At 40.3% G+C, this 17667-nt stretch overlaps 1 protein-coding gene across 1 annotated transcript in view; it reads left to right on the top strand.

Annotated features, from left to right (window-relative positions):
* Positions 1–4298, top strand: part of LOC144082689 (ephrin-B1-like) — a 67631-nt gene extending 63333 nt beyond the window's left edge. The window contains exon 5 of the mRNA XM_077609977.1: positions 911–4298. Within this exon, the coding sequence (XP_077466103.1) occupies positions 911–1305 (395 nt within the window). The 3' untranslated portion in view covers positions 1306–4298. The remainder of the gene's footprint in view (positions 1–910) is intronic.
* The last annotated feature ends 13369 nt before the right edge of the window (positions 4299–17667 follow it).

The following is a 17667-nucleotide window of genomic DNA, read 5'->3' as shown; positions in this document are numbered from 1 at the left end:
AAATCTGGGACCTGTTTTTTTTTGGGTCACCCTCTAGTTTTCTCAGCTCCATTTCTTCTATACTGTGTGTTTTAAGTTTTTTTTGTGTTTTTTTTAAATATATTTATTTCATACATCTAAGGGGGGTCCTACTTTCATGATGCCGATACCAAATATCAATGTGATTTTTTTTCTTCTTCTTTCAAATCTTTATTCATTCATCATCATCTTTTAAATGGTGACCATTACTTTTGTTTTAAAACACCCCATTTCCTCAGAAAATGGCATGAAAACTCTTGAAAGTCTTTTAAAAAAGCATTAAGCTTCATTATTTAGGTCTTGAATTCCATTTATGAATTTTTTTGAGCATGAAATTGTGTTAGAAATTTTCCAACATTCTATGAGTTACTATTATCATGTAGTTCCAAAATTCACATTCTATTCTACGTGGCGTTAATAAATCTAAAATATTATCTTGCTGAACCGTGTAAGAACCTGCTGAAATCTCTCAATTTCTTGCCAAGCCATTGTTGAGAAACATTTTTCAAATTTTGGACTACTTTCTTTTACAGTTGCTCACAAAGTGGCGAATCTGAGCTCTTTTGAACAACCGCCCCTTTCGGAGACTCTCTTTTTACACTCAAACATGACACTCACCTGTTTTCAATGAACCTGTTCAACTGTTGAATGTTCCAAGCAGATGTTTTTGCACCCGTGCCCAGCTTTTTTGGAACATGTTGAAGGCTTAAAATTCCGAGATGGGAATAAACCAGAACATTCATCATTTTCCCTTTGTAGTGTATTCAGTTGAACAATAATCAACATGAAACAAATACAAAATGTGCAAAGCACCGAGCTCGGTTTTTATCAACATTTTACTCAACATTTAGCTGTCAATTTATTAACCTTGAATTTTTCCTTTTGTCCTCAGACACAATGAACCAGGACCAGTCTGGTTCCTCCGCAAACTCGGACGGTTTCCTGGGCTCCAAAGCGGCCGTGTTCTCCGCCATCGGAGCGGGTTGCATCATCTTCCTGTTGCTCATCCTCCTCTTGGTCATCCTGCTCATCAAGATGCGCAAACGATCCAGGAAAAACGCCCACTCGCAGCCCCGTCCCTCGGCATTGTCGCTTAGCACGTTGTCCAATCCCAAGATGCCCGGGGGCACTGCTGGCACGGAGCCTAGTGACATCATCATTCCTCTGCGGACAGAGAACAACTACTGCCCTCACTATGAGAAGGTGAGCGGCGACTACGGTCACCCGGTCTACATTGTCCAGGAGATGCCCCCCCAGAGCCCCGCCAACATCTACTACAAAGTCTGACACTTAGCAGCAGGATCAGCCCAGAGGAGATTCCGATTCCCGTTCTGGGAAGAACTTTGTTTTGTGTTCCGGAGACTCGACGGTTACTTTGAGCCCGTGTTATTTCGACCACCTGCTGCACGAATCTGGAGAGATGAGCGCGGATCAGCATCCGCCCATCAGACTGATGACAGAGGTTGATTCTGTGGGTTGTTGTTCTTCAGCTTGTTTGGAAATCCCCACCCTTCCCTTCCCTTCTCCTCCCTTCACCTCCCATCCACTTAACGCGTCTCCCCGCCGAGGGGTGAGAGGGCGGCTGGAGCAAATCAAAAGATAGAACTTCCTGGCTTGCTGTCCTCTTTAATGGACCGGATATAACCCCAACTGGCTCCCCGACGCTACAACACACAAACCTTGCACACTAGCCAGGAACAGGCAGTTTGTGTTACGTATGTGTGCGTATGTTTGTGTGTCTGCGCGTACACCTGGGCGGGTGTCAGAGGGGGCTCCGTGGCGGGCCAGGAAACTCTCCAGATAGCTCAGGTATCAGACACAGTGTGTGACATATTGTGTTCCTCTCCCTTGGCACCTCGGATACTTGCCTTACTATTTTTGATGGAGAACTTCTCTGATTCAGTTCACAAAGCAGTTGTATTTTGTTAGACTTTTCCTACAAGTGCACAATGTATAGAGTTAAATACATTATCCTTATTAGTCATCACACCACTCATGTCATCCATCACAGTGGAAACCCACACTGTTGCTATCATGGTGTCTTTTTTTCCCCACATATTATTCCCTCTAATACACTCTGTGTCAGTACTCTGGTATTTATGGCCGGCCTTGTGTACATTCGGGTGTGTCCTGTTTGAGTGTGTGTATGTGTGTCTGGGCATGTCTGGGCCATGCACCTAACAGGACTTTTTTTTTTTGCATAGGGAATTAGAGTTGCAAGTTTAACAAAGACACCAAATCCCTCAATTTGAAGTGAGCATTGAGGATTTTTTTTTTCTTTCTTCAAAAAGGCAACACATGTTGCGGAGTGTTTGCTCTAGTTTGTGGTGCGCCAGTACAAGTAAGCAGTTTGACATAGTTAGGTTAACCTATATAAGTGGAACGGCTAACCGCAGATGGATGCTCTATTATCGGATGCCAATTGGCTGCCATCCGTTGATGAGTCAGTGAAGTTCACACTAATATGTGCCATCTCCATGCCCACATTCACCAGCCGGGGAGAAGAAAATGTCCCTGAGAGTTGGTTTTTAAGCGGTAAGATTGAGGTCGTTTTCTTTTACCAGGCTCACACCAGTTCTGGTGTGAATTAGGAAAGATGAAATAGTAAAATTCCTCTGTCGAGGTGTTGAGTCTGCAAGGGTACCGCTGCTCACTTAATCAGCAGCACCGGGAGCTTGGCTTGGCACACGTCGGGTAAGAGTTAATTGCCTATAGTTGCCGTTCGTGGGTGTGAGTTAGTACGTGCGTGAATGGTTTTGTGGTCTAGCAGACCCGTTTCGAAACAGGAAATAGGTGCTCCGCACTTTGAGACTGCCAAAGTAGGGAGCGGTCTCAGGTAACGATGTGTAAGAAGGAGGACGGCCATTCCCCAGCATGCAAACTGACACACTCGTGCGCACACAGACACATTTATAGCGACGGGTCCAGGTTGATCTTCGGGTCAGACTGCTGCTTGGTGTTTACTCACCGTCAGAGGCACCTATCATCTCCAGCCACGTCCATGGATGTTTGCTGCTGAGTTAAAAGGCAGCCCCGCCAGAGGAGCTCGGGGAAAAAACTCTTGCGTGTCGTTAACCTCAGAGTTAACAACCTAAACAGCTGCCCGGGCTTTTGTGGTCCCGGGTTTTTAACTCGGCACGCGGGCCTCGGGAGTTCCTCTGCGAAAAACATCGACATCAAATATTTTGCTTTGGGATTAGCGTGCCTCCGCCTTCACCAGCCGAGGGAGTCGTTACCACGTCACCGCAAACCATATTTCATTTTCATCCATTCTTGTGACCACTTAATTCCATTCAAATTGGGGGGAACATGTAAATATATGCGTAGAGCCCAATTTAAGATGTAATTTCACCTAAGCACTGCTTATAAGCAAAAGCAAACAAAAAAATGGAATTAGAATTTTGTAATGGAGAATATTTGTAAATAGCTGTCTTTTTAAAATGTGTTTTGTATGACTCCTCCTTGTCTCTATTTGCAATATGTCTATTTTAATTTCTTTCAAAGTCAAATAGTCTTTTTTTGCAGCGTTCTTTGCATTTTTTTTTTCAAAACACGACCGTTCAACTCGCTTCTGGTTGTTTGTAACACTTCGCGTCTAACAAAAATGACAACATCCTCCCAATTGTTGGGAACAGCAATGAGCGCTGCAAATGAATACCGTGTTTTTCAGACTATAAGTCGCACCCTGAGTACAAATCGCAGGGCTGGATCAAAAAAGGGTGGCATAGTCTGAAAAATGCGATACTTTGTTGAAATTCCTCTGTTCACGAGTAAACCTACACTTCCGCCAAGGATATAGAGTATAAGAAAACCGAGAAAGATGAAACTTTATTCATGTACACGCAGGTGCGAATAGGCAGGGGAGGAGAGGAAAAAGAAAAGGGGCCATCTTTGACCGCTCTCCTATAAATCATCCACGTTCCACCACTCATTATCTCCCAGGCTCTCCTTTGTTTGACTTTTTTTTTTCTCTGCCGCCACCTCCCTCAGCCCCTGTCATCCTCCTAATTTAGCACGTGGATGTCGCTGGCTGTCGGGTGATTTCCGCCATTGTTCAAAGCCACAGTATTATTTTTCGGTGTGCATGTATAAGCAGAACCTGTTAAAATTGTTTCCCTATGTTTGAATCATTACTGTCACGTCGTATTACGTATTTGATTTCGGTTTTTATTTTGACTCCTTTTTTCTCCACGTAACCTATCGGCACCAGCTACAACGGAAACACCGCCAGTTTGGAAAATACTGCATATTGATAAATAAAACTTTTCCCATGGACCATGGCCTTTCTTTGGTCTGTCTTTGTTTTTCCAAGCGAGCTTTAAAAAAAAAAATTGAGAAAATATTTTTTTCTCATCTTACTGACCACTTTGTAGTGGAGGCAGGAACTAGGCCGCCCACTCTCACTGTGCTTCCAGGCTAAAACCCCCCTCACCTCCCCACCACCACCACCCAGCTCACCTCGGGGGTCAGCGAGACACAGATGGGTTTGTTCTGATACATTAGTCAGATTGAAATCACACACCGGCTTCATAAATTCATATTCGGCGGGTGTGGTCACGCTTTTTAGCATAGTAACTAATATCCGTATCAAGCCGCTCTGCCGTGTTGTCCTCCCAAATTACATTTCTTCATACATGATTACATCTGATTGGCTGCACTTTGCCTTTCCATTGAGTTCGTCTGGAATTACAGTCTGTGTTTATCTGACTGAAGAGCAAATTTTCCGTCCTTGGCGAAAGCGGAGATGGCGTGAAACATTATTAAAGTGATTGGGCATTTTTCTCTGACAAACACGGTAGTGTAAGTACACTTTTGTGTTGGTCTCATCTTGCGATTGCGGACGAGTGGGCGTAGAAGGAAAAAATGATGGCCGGACAGCAAAAGAAAGAGTGGAGAAGAGATATGACATGCCTGTGGCTCCAGTGGACCCCAATACACAAACACACACACACACACACACACACACACACACACACACACACACACACACTGCTTTCATGGCGCCCCAGGCCAACTACGTTCATCTGTTTTTCTGGCTCAGTCCTAAGACGCCCCAATAGATCCACATTACTGTGTGTTTATTAAAACCTTTCCCCCACTGTGTGCTACCTACCATGCGTACGTGCATGGGCATTTGCCCAAGGCATCCTCCGTTGTTCCACTCAATGTCACATAAACCCGGAATTTTTACTGCAAAAGTATACACTAGTCTTTTTTGTCTCGCCATTTTTTATAGCGGAAATGCATGAAATCATTACTGAATGAACTTGCTCTACATTTGACTCGTTCTATATTTAAACAGTGTTGCATCATTGAAATATTTGAAAGATTAACAAATGTTGCCTCTCTCAAAATTTCCATATTCCAAAACATGTGCATATTCAATAAGACACACACACGCGTATCTATTTTTTTTTTTTTTTTTTACACAACACCCAAGTGGGTCGTCACTTGATGTGAGCATGTCCAATTCCCCGAGCAGTTTTTTGTCTTTGCCGTGTAACATGTAAGTTCACGCGTCTTTATAGATAGAACAAGTCACCTGGGAGAGCAACAGCTGCCAGCTTTTTCAAGTGGCTTGGGAGCATTTTCCCCATTTTTTTCCTCCTCCCTTCATCCATGTCTTTGAATACAAATTGTGGGAAAGCTTACTTTGCATTTGCAATCTGGTTTGAACAAAACAACAACAGCATTGAGGTGGATTATCCTTCAAATCAGTGGTCCCCAAGCTATTCCAGAAAGGGCCGCAGTGGGTGCGGGTTTTCGTTCCAACCTGTAAGAGGAAACCTTTCCACCAATCAGGTATTGTAGAAGTGCAATCAGTGGATTGCAGTCAGCCGCTTCTTTTTTCAGCAGAAACCTCATTGGTTAAACCAGGGGTGTCAGACTCAGGTTGGTTCGCGGGCCGCTTTAACGTCAACTTGATTTCACGTGGGACAGACCATTTTAGATATAATATTTAGATTTTTTTTATATAAATTGATTAAAATAACTTGATTAAACCCCCTGAATATTCAGTTTTTTTATAGATCTAAAACAATGTTTATTTTAGCTTTTTTAATATATTTTTAGATTTTACAAAATGATTTTTGAACTAAAAACACAGAAAAAATGGATTAAAAATTTACTATTATTGATTTAAAAGGGGGAAATTCAATATACATCTATACTCTTCATTTTAATTTGATCCTAAAACAGAAAGTCGGGCCGCCACTTTGACACGTGGGTTAAACTGTTTGTGTTGGATGGGTTGAAACAAAAACCATAGATAGATTCATTTCAAGGGCAATTTTTCACCTTTTAATTTAAAGCAGAGGTTTGGAGACCTCTGCTTTAAATTAAAAGGTGCAAAATTGCCCTTAAAATGAGTCTATCTATGGCAGGGGTGGCTAAATCCGGTCCTCGAGAGCCCCGATCCAGTCTGTTTTCCATTTCTCCCTCCTCTACCACACCTGAATCAAATGATCAACTCATCAGCAAGCTATCCGGAAGCTTCATACTGATCCGGATTATTTGATTCATGTGTGTTGGTGGAGGAAAACAGACTGGATAGGGGCTCTCAAAGACCGGACTTGTCCACCCCTTTTAGCTATGAATTGTGGTGGCTGGCACTGTTGAATGTGAGTACCAAAATAATGATTTACATTTATAGATGATTGCAATAGTAATTAAACCAAAAAGAATTAAAGAAATACAAACAGGTTATACTGCTTCAAGTAAAACTGAAATGTTATAATGTTTTTTAAGAAAAAAATCTAAATAACTGAATACATTTCAAAATGGTACCTTTTTGCTGAGATTTAGTTTTTAATCCTCCACTTGACAAATCACCTCACATATGTAAAACCTTTACTAAACCTAATTTTAAAAAACAACTAAAGTTAATCATTAAAAAAATCTAATTAGAAAAAACTGCAAATCCATCATAAAAATAATTTTAAAAATGAAAGAAAAAAAACTATTATATTGATGAGTATAAATGTAAACCATATGGAGTTTGAGGGATCATCCAGTCTATTTAAGCCTGACAGGTTGGCAATGATTACATTTTATTGCCTTTTGTGGCGATAGATGTCCAATCCATTATGACCATCTGCTTGTTGATACATACCTGTCAACCTCTGCCGATAACTGCCCTTATAAAATGATTATGATTCCCCTTACAAACCCCCCAAAAACCTTCGTACGGTGTTTGTAAGGTTTTTGGGGGGTTTGTAAGGGGAATCATAATCATTTTATAAGGGCAGTTATCGGCAGAGGTTGACAGGTATGTATGTTGGAAATCAGTCCTGAATGTACCAATCTAAGCTTTCACTCGCAAGTCTACTGAGGATCACACCAGAAAAAAAGGGTTCAGTCTAGCTCCTGATTGATTAATTAGCTGAATTACTAGTGAATCTGTATCCTTTTCTGTGGCTGTGAGGCAAGTTGTTTTTACTTCTTGTGAGTTGCTGCCAGCGGAGTCTGTAGGGAAGCCACAAATAGAAAATAAAGTTGTCAGTTACGGGTGGAACACGATAGCAAAGCAGAGAAGACGAATTCAATAACCGGTACAATTCCTTTGACAGAGTCGGTAGACACAATCGTTGACTTTCAACTCAGTTTGTCTTCATGTTATTTTACACAGTCGGCTTCCTGTGCAAAATCTGCTTCATGTGCAAACATGCCCATTGATGTGTTACCGCTAGCGAGTTCAAACTGGGACCACTGTGACCGCACGCCAACATTGAGAGGGCGTCAATAGCTCTTAAGCCGGTTGGTGGGCCTTCTCCCCAAAATTTTTTTTCAAATGGATCGTGCCAGAGCCCTGTAACTTGCACCGGAATCAATGTGGCACGCCGTGGGAATTGTTCCTTGCCATGTAATGCGTATATGCATTTTTAATGAGTTAATGCATCACTCACCGATCGTCAATAATGCAAACGCGCTAATGTCTCGTCAAATGTGGCTCATCAAATATCAAGCGGATTTTCCGGCAGTTCTTCACCTTTCCAGGAAATACGAGATGCCACCATGAAGCAGAAAGTTGTTTTAAAGGGATATGCTGAAAATGTTAACGAATTGAAACAGTTCCATCTTCAACATATTCACAACCTTCAGGACATCTTAAGAACTAAATTCCTCCTTTTCCCACAATCCCACATTTTCCTTGAAAACAATTCCTCCAAAATTATGGGAGACATTTTCCAGATTTAACGCAGCCTTCTATATTTCACAACCTATTAACACGCGCCCCTTATTTTTCCAGCCAGCTGTTTTTAATACAAATAAAATTCCTTAAGTTGTCATTTTTCAAAATCAAATTAAATTCAGACGTTTATATTCGCCTATATTTCTTCACCGATTCTAATGATTGAACTTTGCAATATTTAGACCATTTAATCCATCTCCTCTCTTTCCCAAAATGTAATTATAACATTACCTAAATAAGAAATATTTGTTAGATTCACCCCTACCCACATTTTTTTTTAATTTTAGGAATTTACCTTATTTTCTGGAGTACAGGTCACCTTTTTTCCTTAGTTTGTCTGGTTAATATTCAAGTGTGACTTGTGTTTTTTTTCCTCTCTGACCACAGACGGCCTATTTTGTTATCTTTTTTAAGGCTATAGTTATCCGAAAAACTGATTTCTTAACAGATGTCTATTAAGCATATTGTTCTCCACTTTACTATTGTTACTTACTACTACGTTTGTTCATAGTTTCTGCTAAAATAAAATAAAAAATTGCCCTCCCAAACTGCGACTCATCCTCCAGTATGTATTTATATAATACATTTTTCCCTCTTCATTGTGTACTTTTTTTGGCTGGTGCGACTTCTAGTTCGAAAAATACGGTACATGATATTTTCAGAATGATATTTGGCACCCCTAAACACAGTTTTAACAATAAATTCAATTTCCTACAGCTAGATAATATTGAATAGAGTTTCCGATACCATTCTTGACATGTTCAAACTATTATAAATTCTCTCATATTCCCAAAAATGTTACAAATTGTTCATCTTTTCAAAAGTGCATTCTTTGCTTCAGGGATCACCACATAACTCCAAGGAACATATACATATCTGAATATCTCCCCACCCGGAATGAGACAATGTGATTTCCTTGGAATGTTGGCAAGGTCGCTCTTCCCTTAAAAAGGTGGGTGACCTCTGTTCTTCTCCGTATTATATTTCAAGCCCCAGTAAAATGAAAGGAACCAAATCGGAAAACACCCATCGTGGATAACAGCAATAACAGCAGCACAGGTTGTCATTTCCTTGGGTCATACCCCATCTTTTTATGTCTCATTACATGCGAACACACGCACAAAGGTCAGCCGCAAATTGATGTCACTGTTCTGACCACAACGTGACAGATCGGGCCTAAAAGGAAGGGGGCCTGTTCTCACATTCATCAATCATACATCGAGTGACAGAACCTGATGAGACCTATACCCGCAGTTGCATGACAGGTGTGGCGAGTGGGAATAATTCCACCCGCTTTCTCCGCTCCACCCCTTTAAAAAGGAACAGCTTGCTCTCAGACTTCCTGCCTCACATCCAATTTCCATCCACATTCCTCCCCCAATTCGTACATCCTTCAACCCCCAGCACCAACATCACCACCCCTCTCCACCTCCTCCATCTCATACTCTCAATTAGACCAGGCCTGGAATCATTGACATTATCTCTGCTGGCCATTTATATAATGTGACTCCAAAACGCATTTGCACAATTTTGCAATTACAGTATTATGCCTTGAAGCTTTCCTTCCTCGAGACGTTTTCATTTCCCCCCTTTCACTCACAATGCCCTCGTGTTTGACACTGGCATAGAGTCACCTTGCTGATACAGTCGTAGAGGGAGGAATTGCTCTCTTTTTTTTGCATTGTTGCTGTTATCCTAATCAGGGTTTTGTCCTGATAAATGGCAGCTAGGTGAGGGACAATGGGGGTGCGAGGGTTGCTTGGTCCACCATTATTATAAGTGTCAACATATTTTTTATTTATTTATAACATTTATTGAGTGAAACAATTTTGATAGGGGCAGCCTGGTGCTCGAGAGGTTAGTTAGATCGAGGGTTTGATCCCAAGTTTGGATCTTCCTCTGTGGAGTGTGCGTGTTCTCCCCCAGGCTTGCGTGGGTTTTCTCTGGGTACTCTGGTTTCTTCCCACATCCCAAAAACATACAGGGTAGGCTGGTTGAACACTTTAAATTGCCCCTAGCTATGAGTTTGCATGGTTGTTTCCTTGTGCCCTGCAATTGGCTGGGATGTACCCCAGCCGTGACCGGACGTTTCGTCGAAAGACGTTTGGTCCCCTTGGTTCGCTTGCTGTCAAATTATAACAGAGTTTACTGTTGATATTTTGATATTTAGATATTAAACTCTCGCTCTCTCTCATGATTATAATTTTGAGAGCTGGTTTCAATAGTAACAACCCGGCGACCAAACGTCCGTTCGACCAAACGTCCGGTCGACCAAACGTCCGGTCGACGAAACGTCTGAGTACCGGCTCCAGCACCCCTTGTTATATGTGGTCTGCAAAATGAATGAACGGATCTTGATAGGTAAACAGCTCAAATTGACTTTTTTTTTCTTCTTTAAATTCCAATTCACTCTTTGACACTAAATTTGACAGGTGATGGATGTCCAATCCATTTGAATTGGAAAGGCTGGTAGCAATGAAAACGACTCATGAAATATCCAGACAATAAAAGTAATTCATGATTCATTATGAACTGGAGTAAGTGAAATAACACTCAAGCAGTTGAGGCAGCCACATATATTAATCATTAGTTCAGATGCTTTTTTTGGGTTGCATATTTCTTCTTTCAAAGCACAGTTAATGGGGCTCAACTTCAGAAAACCTCTCAGCCAAGAAAAAAAATGACCTCACTACAAAAACAAGGTTTCCGTAAAGCACATTAAAGTATACAAATTCATTTCCCAATGGACTTGTAATTGGAAAGAACAAAATCTCACGTGTATATTAAGTATCACTCACCTTTGGAATGAAAGCATGAAACTCAAAATGAAATAATTTTTATATGACAATGCATGGAATGAAATTAGGACTGTGTTTTCAACATTAAAAAGAACTGTAGATAAATATATTAAATAAATAGACAATCTGACAAAAAATTAAGGCACTTACATGTGTCATCCGAATTGGCACATGTGGACTTTGTCATGAATATTATATGGATAAATAACATGATAAATAATTCACAGCAGCCTAGAGCTCAGCGGTCTTAAACAGGTCCTCAAAAGGCCACAGTGGGGGGTTTCATTCAAACCGAACACGTGGACACCTTTTGCTAGTGTAGTCAGTTGATTGCAGCCACGTGCTACTTATTTTAGAAGACCCCTCATTGGTTAAACTGTCGACACTGGATCGGTTGAAAAAAAAAGACCAGGACCCACTGCAGCCATTTGCGGAATTGGTTTGAGACCCACGCTATAACTCATTCGCTTTTCGGCTTATTCAGCACAAGTAGATAATTTGTTGACGACTGCTACTCATCACAGCTATATCTTGCACCTTTGATCCAAAATTGCATTTTTACACGCACAGTGAGGGCTCCCTAGCCCACTATTAACCCCCATTCACCCCTCATCCCGGGGGGTTCCAAGCAAAATCGTACAAGTCACCAGTGGCTACGTACTGTAAATAGGCCACAGCTTTTATTCTACTATGTTGCAACCTCCACTTCAACATAACATTTCCCCTTGTAATCTAAAACTTGCACGCTTTACAATACTGTCTGTTTGGATTATAAAGAACTGTGCTCCGGGGTGGCCCGAGAGCTGAGTGGCCTATTGTATCAATTCCTGGAAATCCAAGCCAACACACGAGCATCGCTGACCACCCATCTGCAAAATGAATGACCTAAATACTGGCTAACATCTGCAGGGGTGGAAGTGGCCGATGCTGAGGGATGGCCAATATGTGATTCTCAGCGTGCATGCTTGTCTCACAGTTTAACAGTAGTGTCATTAAAATAAACGTATATTGTGAAGACCAACTGAACCTTTAAATTTTAGAGGCTTTGCTAAAAAAACATTGCAACAAAAGAAGTTCAAGCTGAGAGGGACAGCCAGCAAGACTAGTGAGGACACTTGTCAGGTTGCATTACACAACGCCTCACTTGTGTGACTGACCTAAACATGGGACCCGGGGGGTGCCCTAGTTTTAAGGGTCAGCACAAGATCGGCTTTGTGTTGTTGCGCAGCCTCGAGGTTGTCCGTTGTAAATAGAAAAATAAAAAATAGGAAAAAAATGCACATTTTTTTTCACCTTTAAAAACAGCTTTGGGGGAGCATTTTTACCAAGGTTACTACTTTTTCCACACGCAAGAAGGTAACAACAGTCTAACCCAGAGATGGTGGGTTTGGGTTGAATATTCATGAAGGGCAGGGACTCATTTCAGCCCGATAATCATACAACACTTGGTCGTATGCACACAAACTCACACATTCCCACTCTCTCAGAAGACACACACAAGAAGTACAAGGACTTTTTCCATTTCAGCAGGCACATATTCATCTCACGCCTCACTGCTCTCATTCATATCAAAAGCGCGTGCTCGTGACATACAACAGATGAACACACACTCACACGCACAAAGTACGAAATCAAACTTAACTTCCCTCTTAAAGATTACGTCTGATAATCATGCGAATAACATGACACACTTGCTTCGGCAGCCATAAGCTCAATTAGTGCCTCTCTTGTTTCTTCGTGAAATGAAAATGTCTCCTGGCTAAATCTGCCATATGCAAGAGAAGCAAAGGCAAGAAGCATCTCTACTCAGAGCAGATGGTTCCTCGATGCACCGACAGCTGGATCCCCATTCAAGCCAACATTGTTATACACTATAATTATTAAGTAGAGCCACTTCAGGAATAAGTTTTTATATATATATATATATATATTTAAAAATGTAAATTCAGAGTGAAATATTGTCAGTTCGCAGTTAGCAGGTTCACCTCACAGTTCTGAGATCAAGGAATCAATCCCCATTGGGTTCCGAGCTTCCCGTGTGGAGTTTGCATGTTCTCTCCGGCTTGCGTGAATTTTCTCCAGGTGCTCATTTTTCTTCCCACATCCCAAAAACATGCAGGATAGGCTGGTTGAAGACTCTATATTGCCCCACTGATAACCCAGACTAAAGTAAGCTATTTGCAATCTTTTTTAACGTCATATTGTGAACTTTTCTTAACCTTCTATATACAGTACTTGCTCCAACTAATTCTCAGTAGCGCAATAGTCGGCACGCAAAAGCTATGTTCCAGATTTTAATATCACTTGGCTAGTGAGCAAAATGAGAAAGAAGTGACCTCACTATCAAGATTTTTCTTCTTCCTTCATTGCCTTTCAGTTAAAAAATGAAACCAAAAGTCTACCATAATATGTATAGTTACCGACGGACTTTGCCTTGTCGTCGTCTAGTGTACGATTTTCCATTTATTTTTGCTTCTTTTATTTTCGGTAAATTTCTGAAAACCACAACTGACAGTATTTTATCGTAAATTTAACTTTTTTTCTTCTTTTGCCGGTAAACATAGAGGCTAAAGAGTTTGGCGAGATGAAAAAAAGATGAACTTGAATACGAAGAGGGCAGCCAGTCAGTCTGGATGTTTGGCACTGAGACAGCAGATTCCATTTTCATGCCAATCTGCCTTGTCTCTGGCGGAATCGGATTTGACCTTCACAGGCTGATGACTCTAGAGGCTGGTCTGGCCTGCACTTTTTACCTCAAACCAGATATGTTGCAGCTCACAAGCATGCACAATGGGAACAGCATTTGTGCATTCTGCTAAGTAGAAAGCACGCTCACTCCCAAAAGTCTCCTATAATTTAGTGTAAAGGAGTGATACAAAAGATTGAAGGGACCAATCAGATTGTCTTTAGAGAGCCAACCCTCGGCGCAGATGGCTCTGTTTTTCATCTTTGCTCTCATGAGATCTAATTTTGCGTGCTCTTTTCTGCAATTGCACTGTTTCTTGCCATGAGTTTATTTCTAGAAAACACTATTGCAATCCAGTTTTACAAAACAAATAACAAACAATACTAATTACTCTCCAAAGCTTTTTTGGAATATTTTCTCTTAATTCTTTTGAGACCTTCAATGCCTTTTTTTTCGGAACAGAACTTCTTAATAGTCAAGGTCCAGGTATACCCATCCCCCCGGCCTGTCGACTGAAACAGACCTTTACAAGTCGACTAATGAAAGTGACTCCGGGCCCTCTGGTTAATTGACCACCTTTAATGAGTGTCAAACTGTGTCGGTCATTAGATCGGGGGATGCTAGGGGTCACCGCTTGGTTGAGTAAAAAGGAAAGAAGAGAAGGCAAAAGGGAAGGCTATAAAAATAGCAAAAACACTCCAAATTGTCTGTCTGGGTTTATTTGAAACTATGATTCGCGTGGGAATCGAACTTAGTGGGAGGGTTCGTGTAGGCCGCAGAATGAATTAGTTCTTTTAATAATTGGTCGACAAATGGCCAAGAAATTGGTTACCTAAAAATGCAAGCTTATTCTCAGAAGTTCTACAATAACGCTCCCCTGTATAATTACGTGGCATCTTTAAGGTGCCATCAATAATAAACAAATTCACATAAAGGACTGCCGTCAAGATTACTACTTAAAATAGTGAATTTCAGTTTCATGTTTCAGACATGTTTCTATATATTTGTAGTCAAGACCTTCCAATAATGACACAGTAAAGTGTGGCCAATTTGTGGCGTAGAGGTTCGTTTACCTGACTGCCATGTGGGCAGCTGGGGTTCGAATCCCGGGTGGGGAAACATTTTCCCTTAATTATTTCTATATATGTGTAGTCAAGACTTTCCAATAATGACACAGTAAAGTGTGGCCACTTCATGGTGTAGAGGTTTGTTCACCTGACTGCCATGTGGGAGGCTGGGGTTTGAATCCCAGCTAGGAAACATTTTCCGTTAATTGTTTCTATATATTTGTAGTCAAGACCTTCCAATAATGACAACATAAAGTGTGGCCAATTCGTGGCGTAGAGGTTCGTTCACCTGACTGCCATGTGGGCAGCTGGGGTTCGAATCCCGCTCTCATTTGATTGATCACTACACTATGTAGTTCAGTAAATGGGTAATCCTTTTTTCATTAAAATAAAGACGTAGTCATTTTTCAGCAAAACAATTATATTCCGGTCAGCCTTCCTGGTGGTGGTGCATACAGTCGTTGACTGGCAACACCATACAGTCGTTGACTGGCGACACCGGGACGTGAACCCTCGCCTCCCACATGGCAGGCAGGTGACTGACCCACTACACCATGAGGCGGCCTACCTATACATGGTCATTTAAGGATTATTTATTTAAGGAAAAAATGATTACTAACTGGGATTTGAACCCTGTCTGCCCACATATCTGCTCACGTATCTGTAGCGAGCTGCACAAGCAAATATATTGTTGTGTTGAATTAATAGCAGTTTTGTCAACCCGCAATGGCTGAGGGAGGAGAAGAAATTGATTTGTTTGCAGATTTACTGTCAAAGCCATTTTCAAGACGGATTTTTCAAGAAAAAAAAATGGACATCATTAAGAAAGGTTGGTCAACTCCAAAGCAACCAAGTCTGTCACAACCGGGACCGAACATTTTCAGCACTAAATCGAATAAAAACGTTTGCCAGACATGCGACAGGATAGGCTCGACTTTCAGCATTAGCTTCGATGGTGATAGAAAAGAAGGAGGAAAGAAAGGAGGATGGATATTGTTTATTGGTCATTTTTGCAAAAAAAGCCTTACTATACAATGTATAGTGAGGCTTTTTTCTCGCAAAAATGACCATGTATAGTAAGGCTTTTTTCTTGCAAAAATGACCATGTATAGTAAGGCTTTTTTCTTGCAAAAATGACCATGTACAGTAAGGTTTTTTTCTTGCAAAAATGATCATGTAGAGCAAGGCTTTTTTTCTTGCAAAAATGACCATGTATAGTAAGGCTTTTTTTCTTGCAAAAATGATCATGTATACTATACACTGTATAGTATACATGGTCATTTATGCATTTTTGCAAGAAAAAAGCCTTACTATACATGGTCATTTTTGCAAGAAAAAAGCCTTACTAATACATGGTCATTTTTGCAAAAAAAAAGCCTTACTATACAATGTATAGTGAGGCTTTTTTCTCGTAAAAATGACCATGTATAGTAAGGCTTTTTTCTTGCAAAAATGACCATGTATAGTAAGGCTTTTTTCTTGCAAAAATGACCATGTACAGTAAGGTTTTTTTCTTGCAAAAATGATCATGTAGAGCAAGGCTTTTTTTCTTGCAAAAATGACCATGTATAGTAAGGCTTTTTTTCCTTGCAAAAATGATCATGTATACTATACACTGTATAGTATACATGGTCATTTTTGCAAGAAAAAAGCCTTACTAATACATGGTCATTTTTGCAAAAAAAAAGCCTTACTATACAATGTATAGTGAGGCTTTTTTCTCGCAAAAATGACCATGTATAGTAAGGCTTTTTTTCTTGCAAAAATGACCATGTATAGTAAGGCTTTTTTCTTGCAAAAATGACCATGTATAGTAAGGCTTTTTTCTTGCAAAAATGACCATGTACAGTAAGGTTTTTTTCTTGCAAAAATGATCATGTAGAGCAAGGCTTTTTTTCTTGCAAAAATGACCATGTATAGTAAGGCTTTTTTTCTTGCAAAAATGATCATGTATACTATACACTGTATAGTATACATGGTCATTTATGCATTTTTGCAAGAAAAAAGCCTTACTATACATGGTCATTTTTGCAAGAAAAAAGCCTTACTAATACATGGTCATTTTTGCAAAAAAAAGCCTTACTATACAATGTATAGTGAGGCTTTTTTCTCGCAAAAATGACCATGTATAGTAAGGCTTTTTTCTTGCAAAAATGACCACGTATAGTAAGGCTTTTTTCTTGCAAAAATGACCATGTACAGTAAGGTTTTTTTCTTGCAAAAATGATCATGTAGAGCAAGGCTTTTTTTCTTGCAAAAATGACCACGTATAGTAAGGCTTTTTTTCTTGCAAAAATGACCATGTATACTATACACTGTATAGTATACATGGTCATTTTTGCAAGAAAAAAGCCTTACTAATACATGGTCATTTTTGCAAAAAAAAAGCCTTACTATACAATGTATAGTGAGGCTTTTTTCTCGCAAAAATGACCATGTATAGTAAGGCTTTTTTCTTGCAAAAATGACCATGTATAGTAAGGCTTTTTTCTTGCAAAATGACCATGTACAGTAAGGTTTTTTTCTTGCAAAAATGATCATGTAGAGCAAGGCTTTTTTTCTTGCAAAATGACCATGTACAGTAAGGTTTTTTTCTTGCAAAAATGATCATGTAGAGTAAGGCTTTTTTTCTTGCAAAAATGCATAAATGACCATGTATACTATACACTGTATAGTATACATGGTCATTTATGCATTTTTGCAAGAAAAAAAGCCTTACTCTACATGATCATTTTTGCAAGAAAAAAGACTCACTATACATGGTCATCATAAATATTCATGGGCAAAATATAATAAACATCAGTCTGTGTTTCAGATACTATTTTAGACCAACAGAGAAGGCCTTGCAGGCCCTGATGGTCCACCACGCCTATTGTAGACGCAGCCGAGTTGATTAAGCGCATGCGC

This window comes from Stigmatopora argus, chromosome 9 (genome assembly GCF_051989625.1).
Source record: "Stigmatopora argus isolate UIUO_Sarg chromosome 9, RoL_Sarg_1.0, whole genome shotgun sequence".
Taxonomy (NCBI): Eukaryota; Metazoa; Chordata; class Actinopteri; order Syngnathiformes; family Syngnathidae; genus Stigmatopora; species Stigmatopora argus.
The sequence above is the reverse complement of the archived record's forward strand: the minus strand, read 5'-3'. Positions and strand labels throughout refer to the sequence as shown.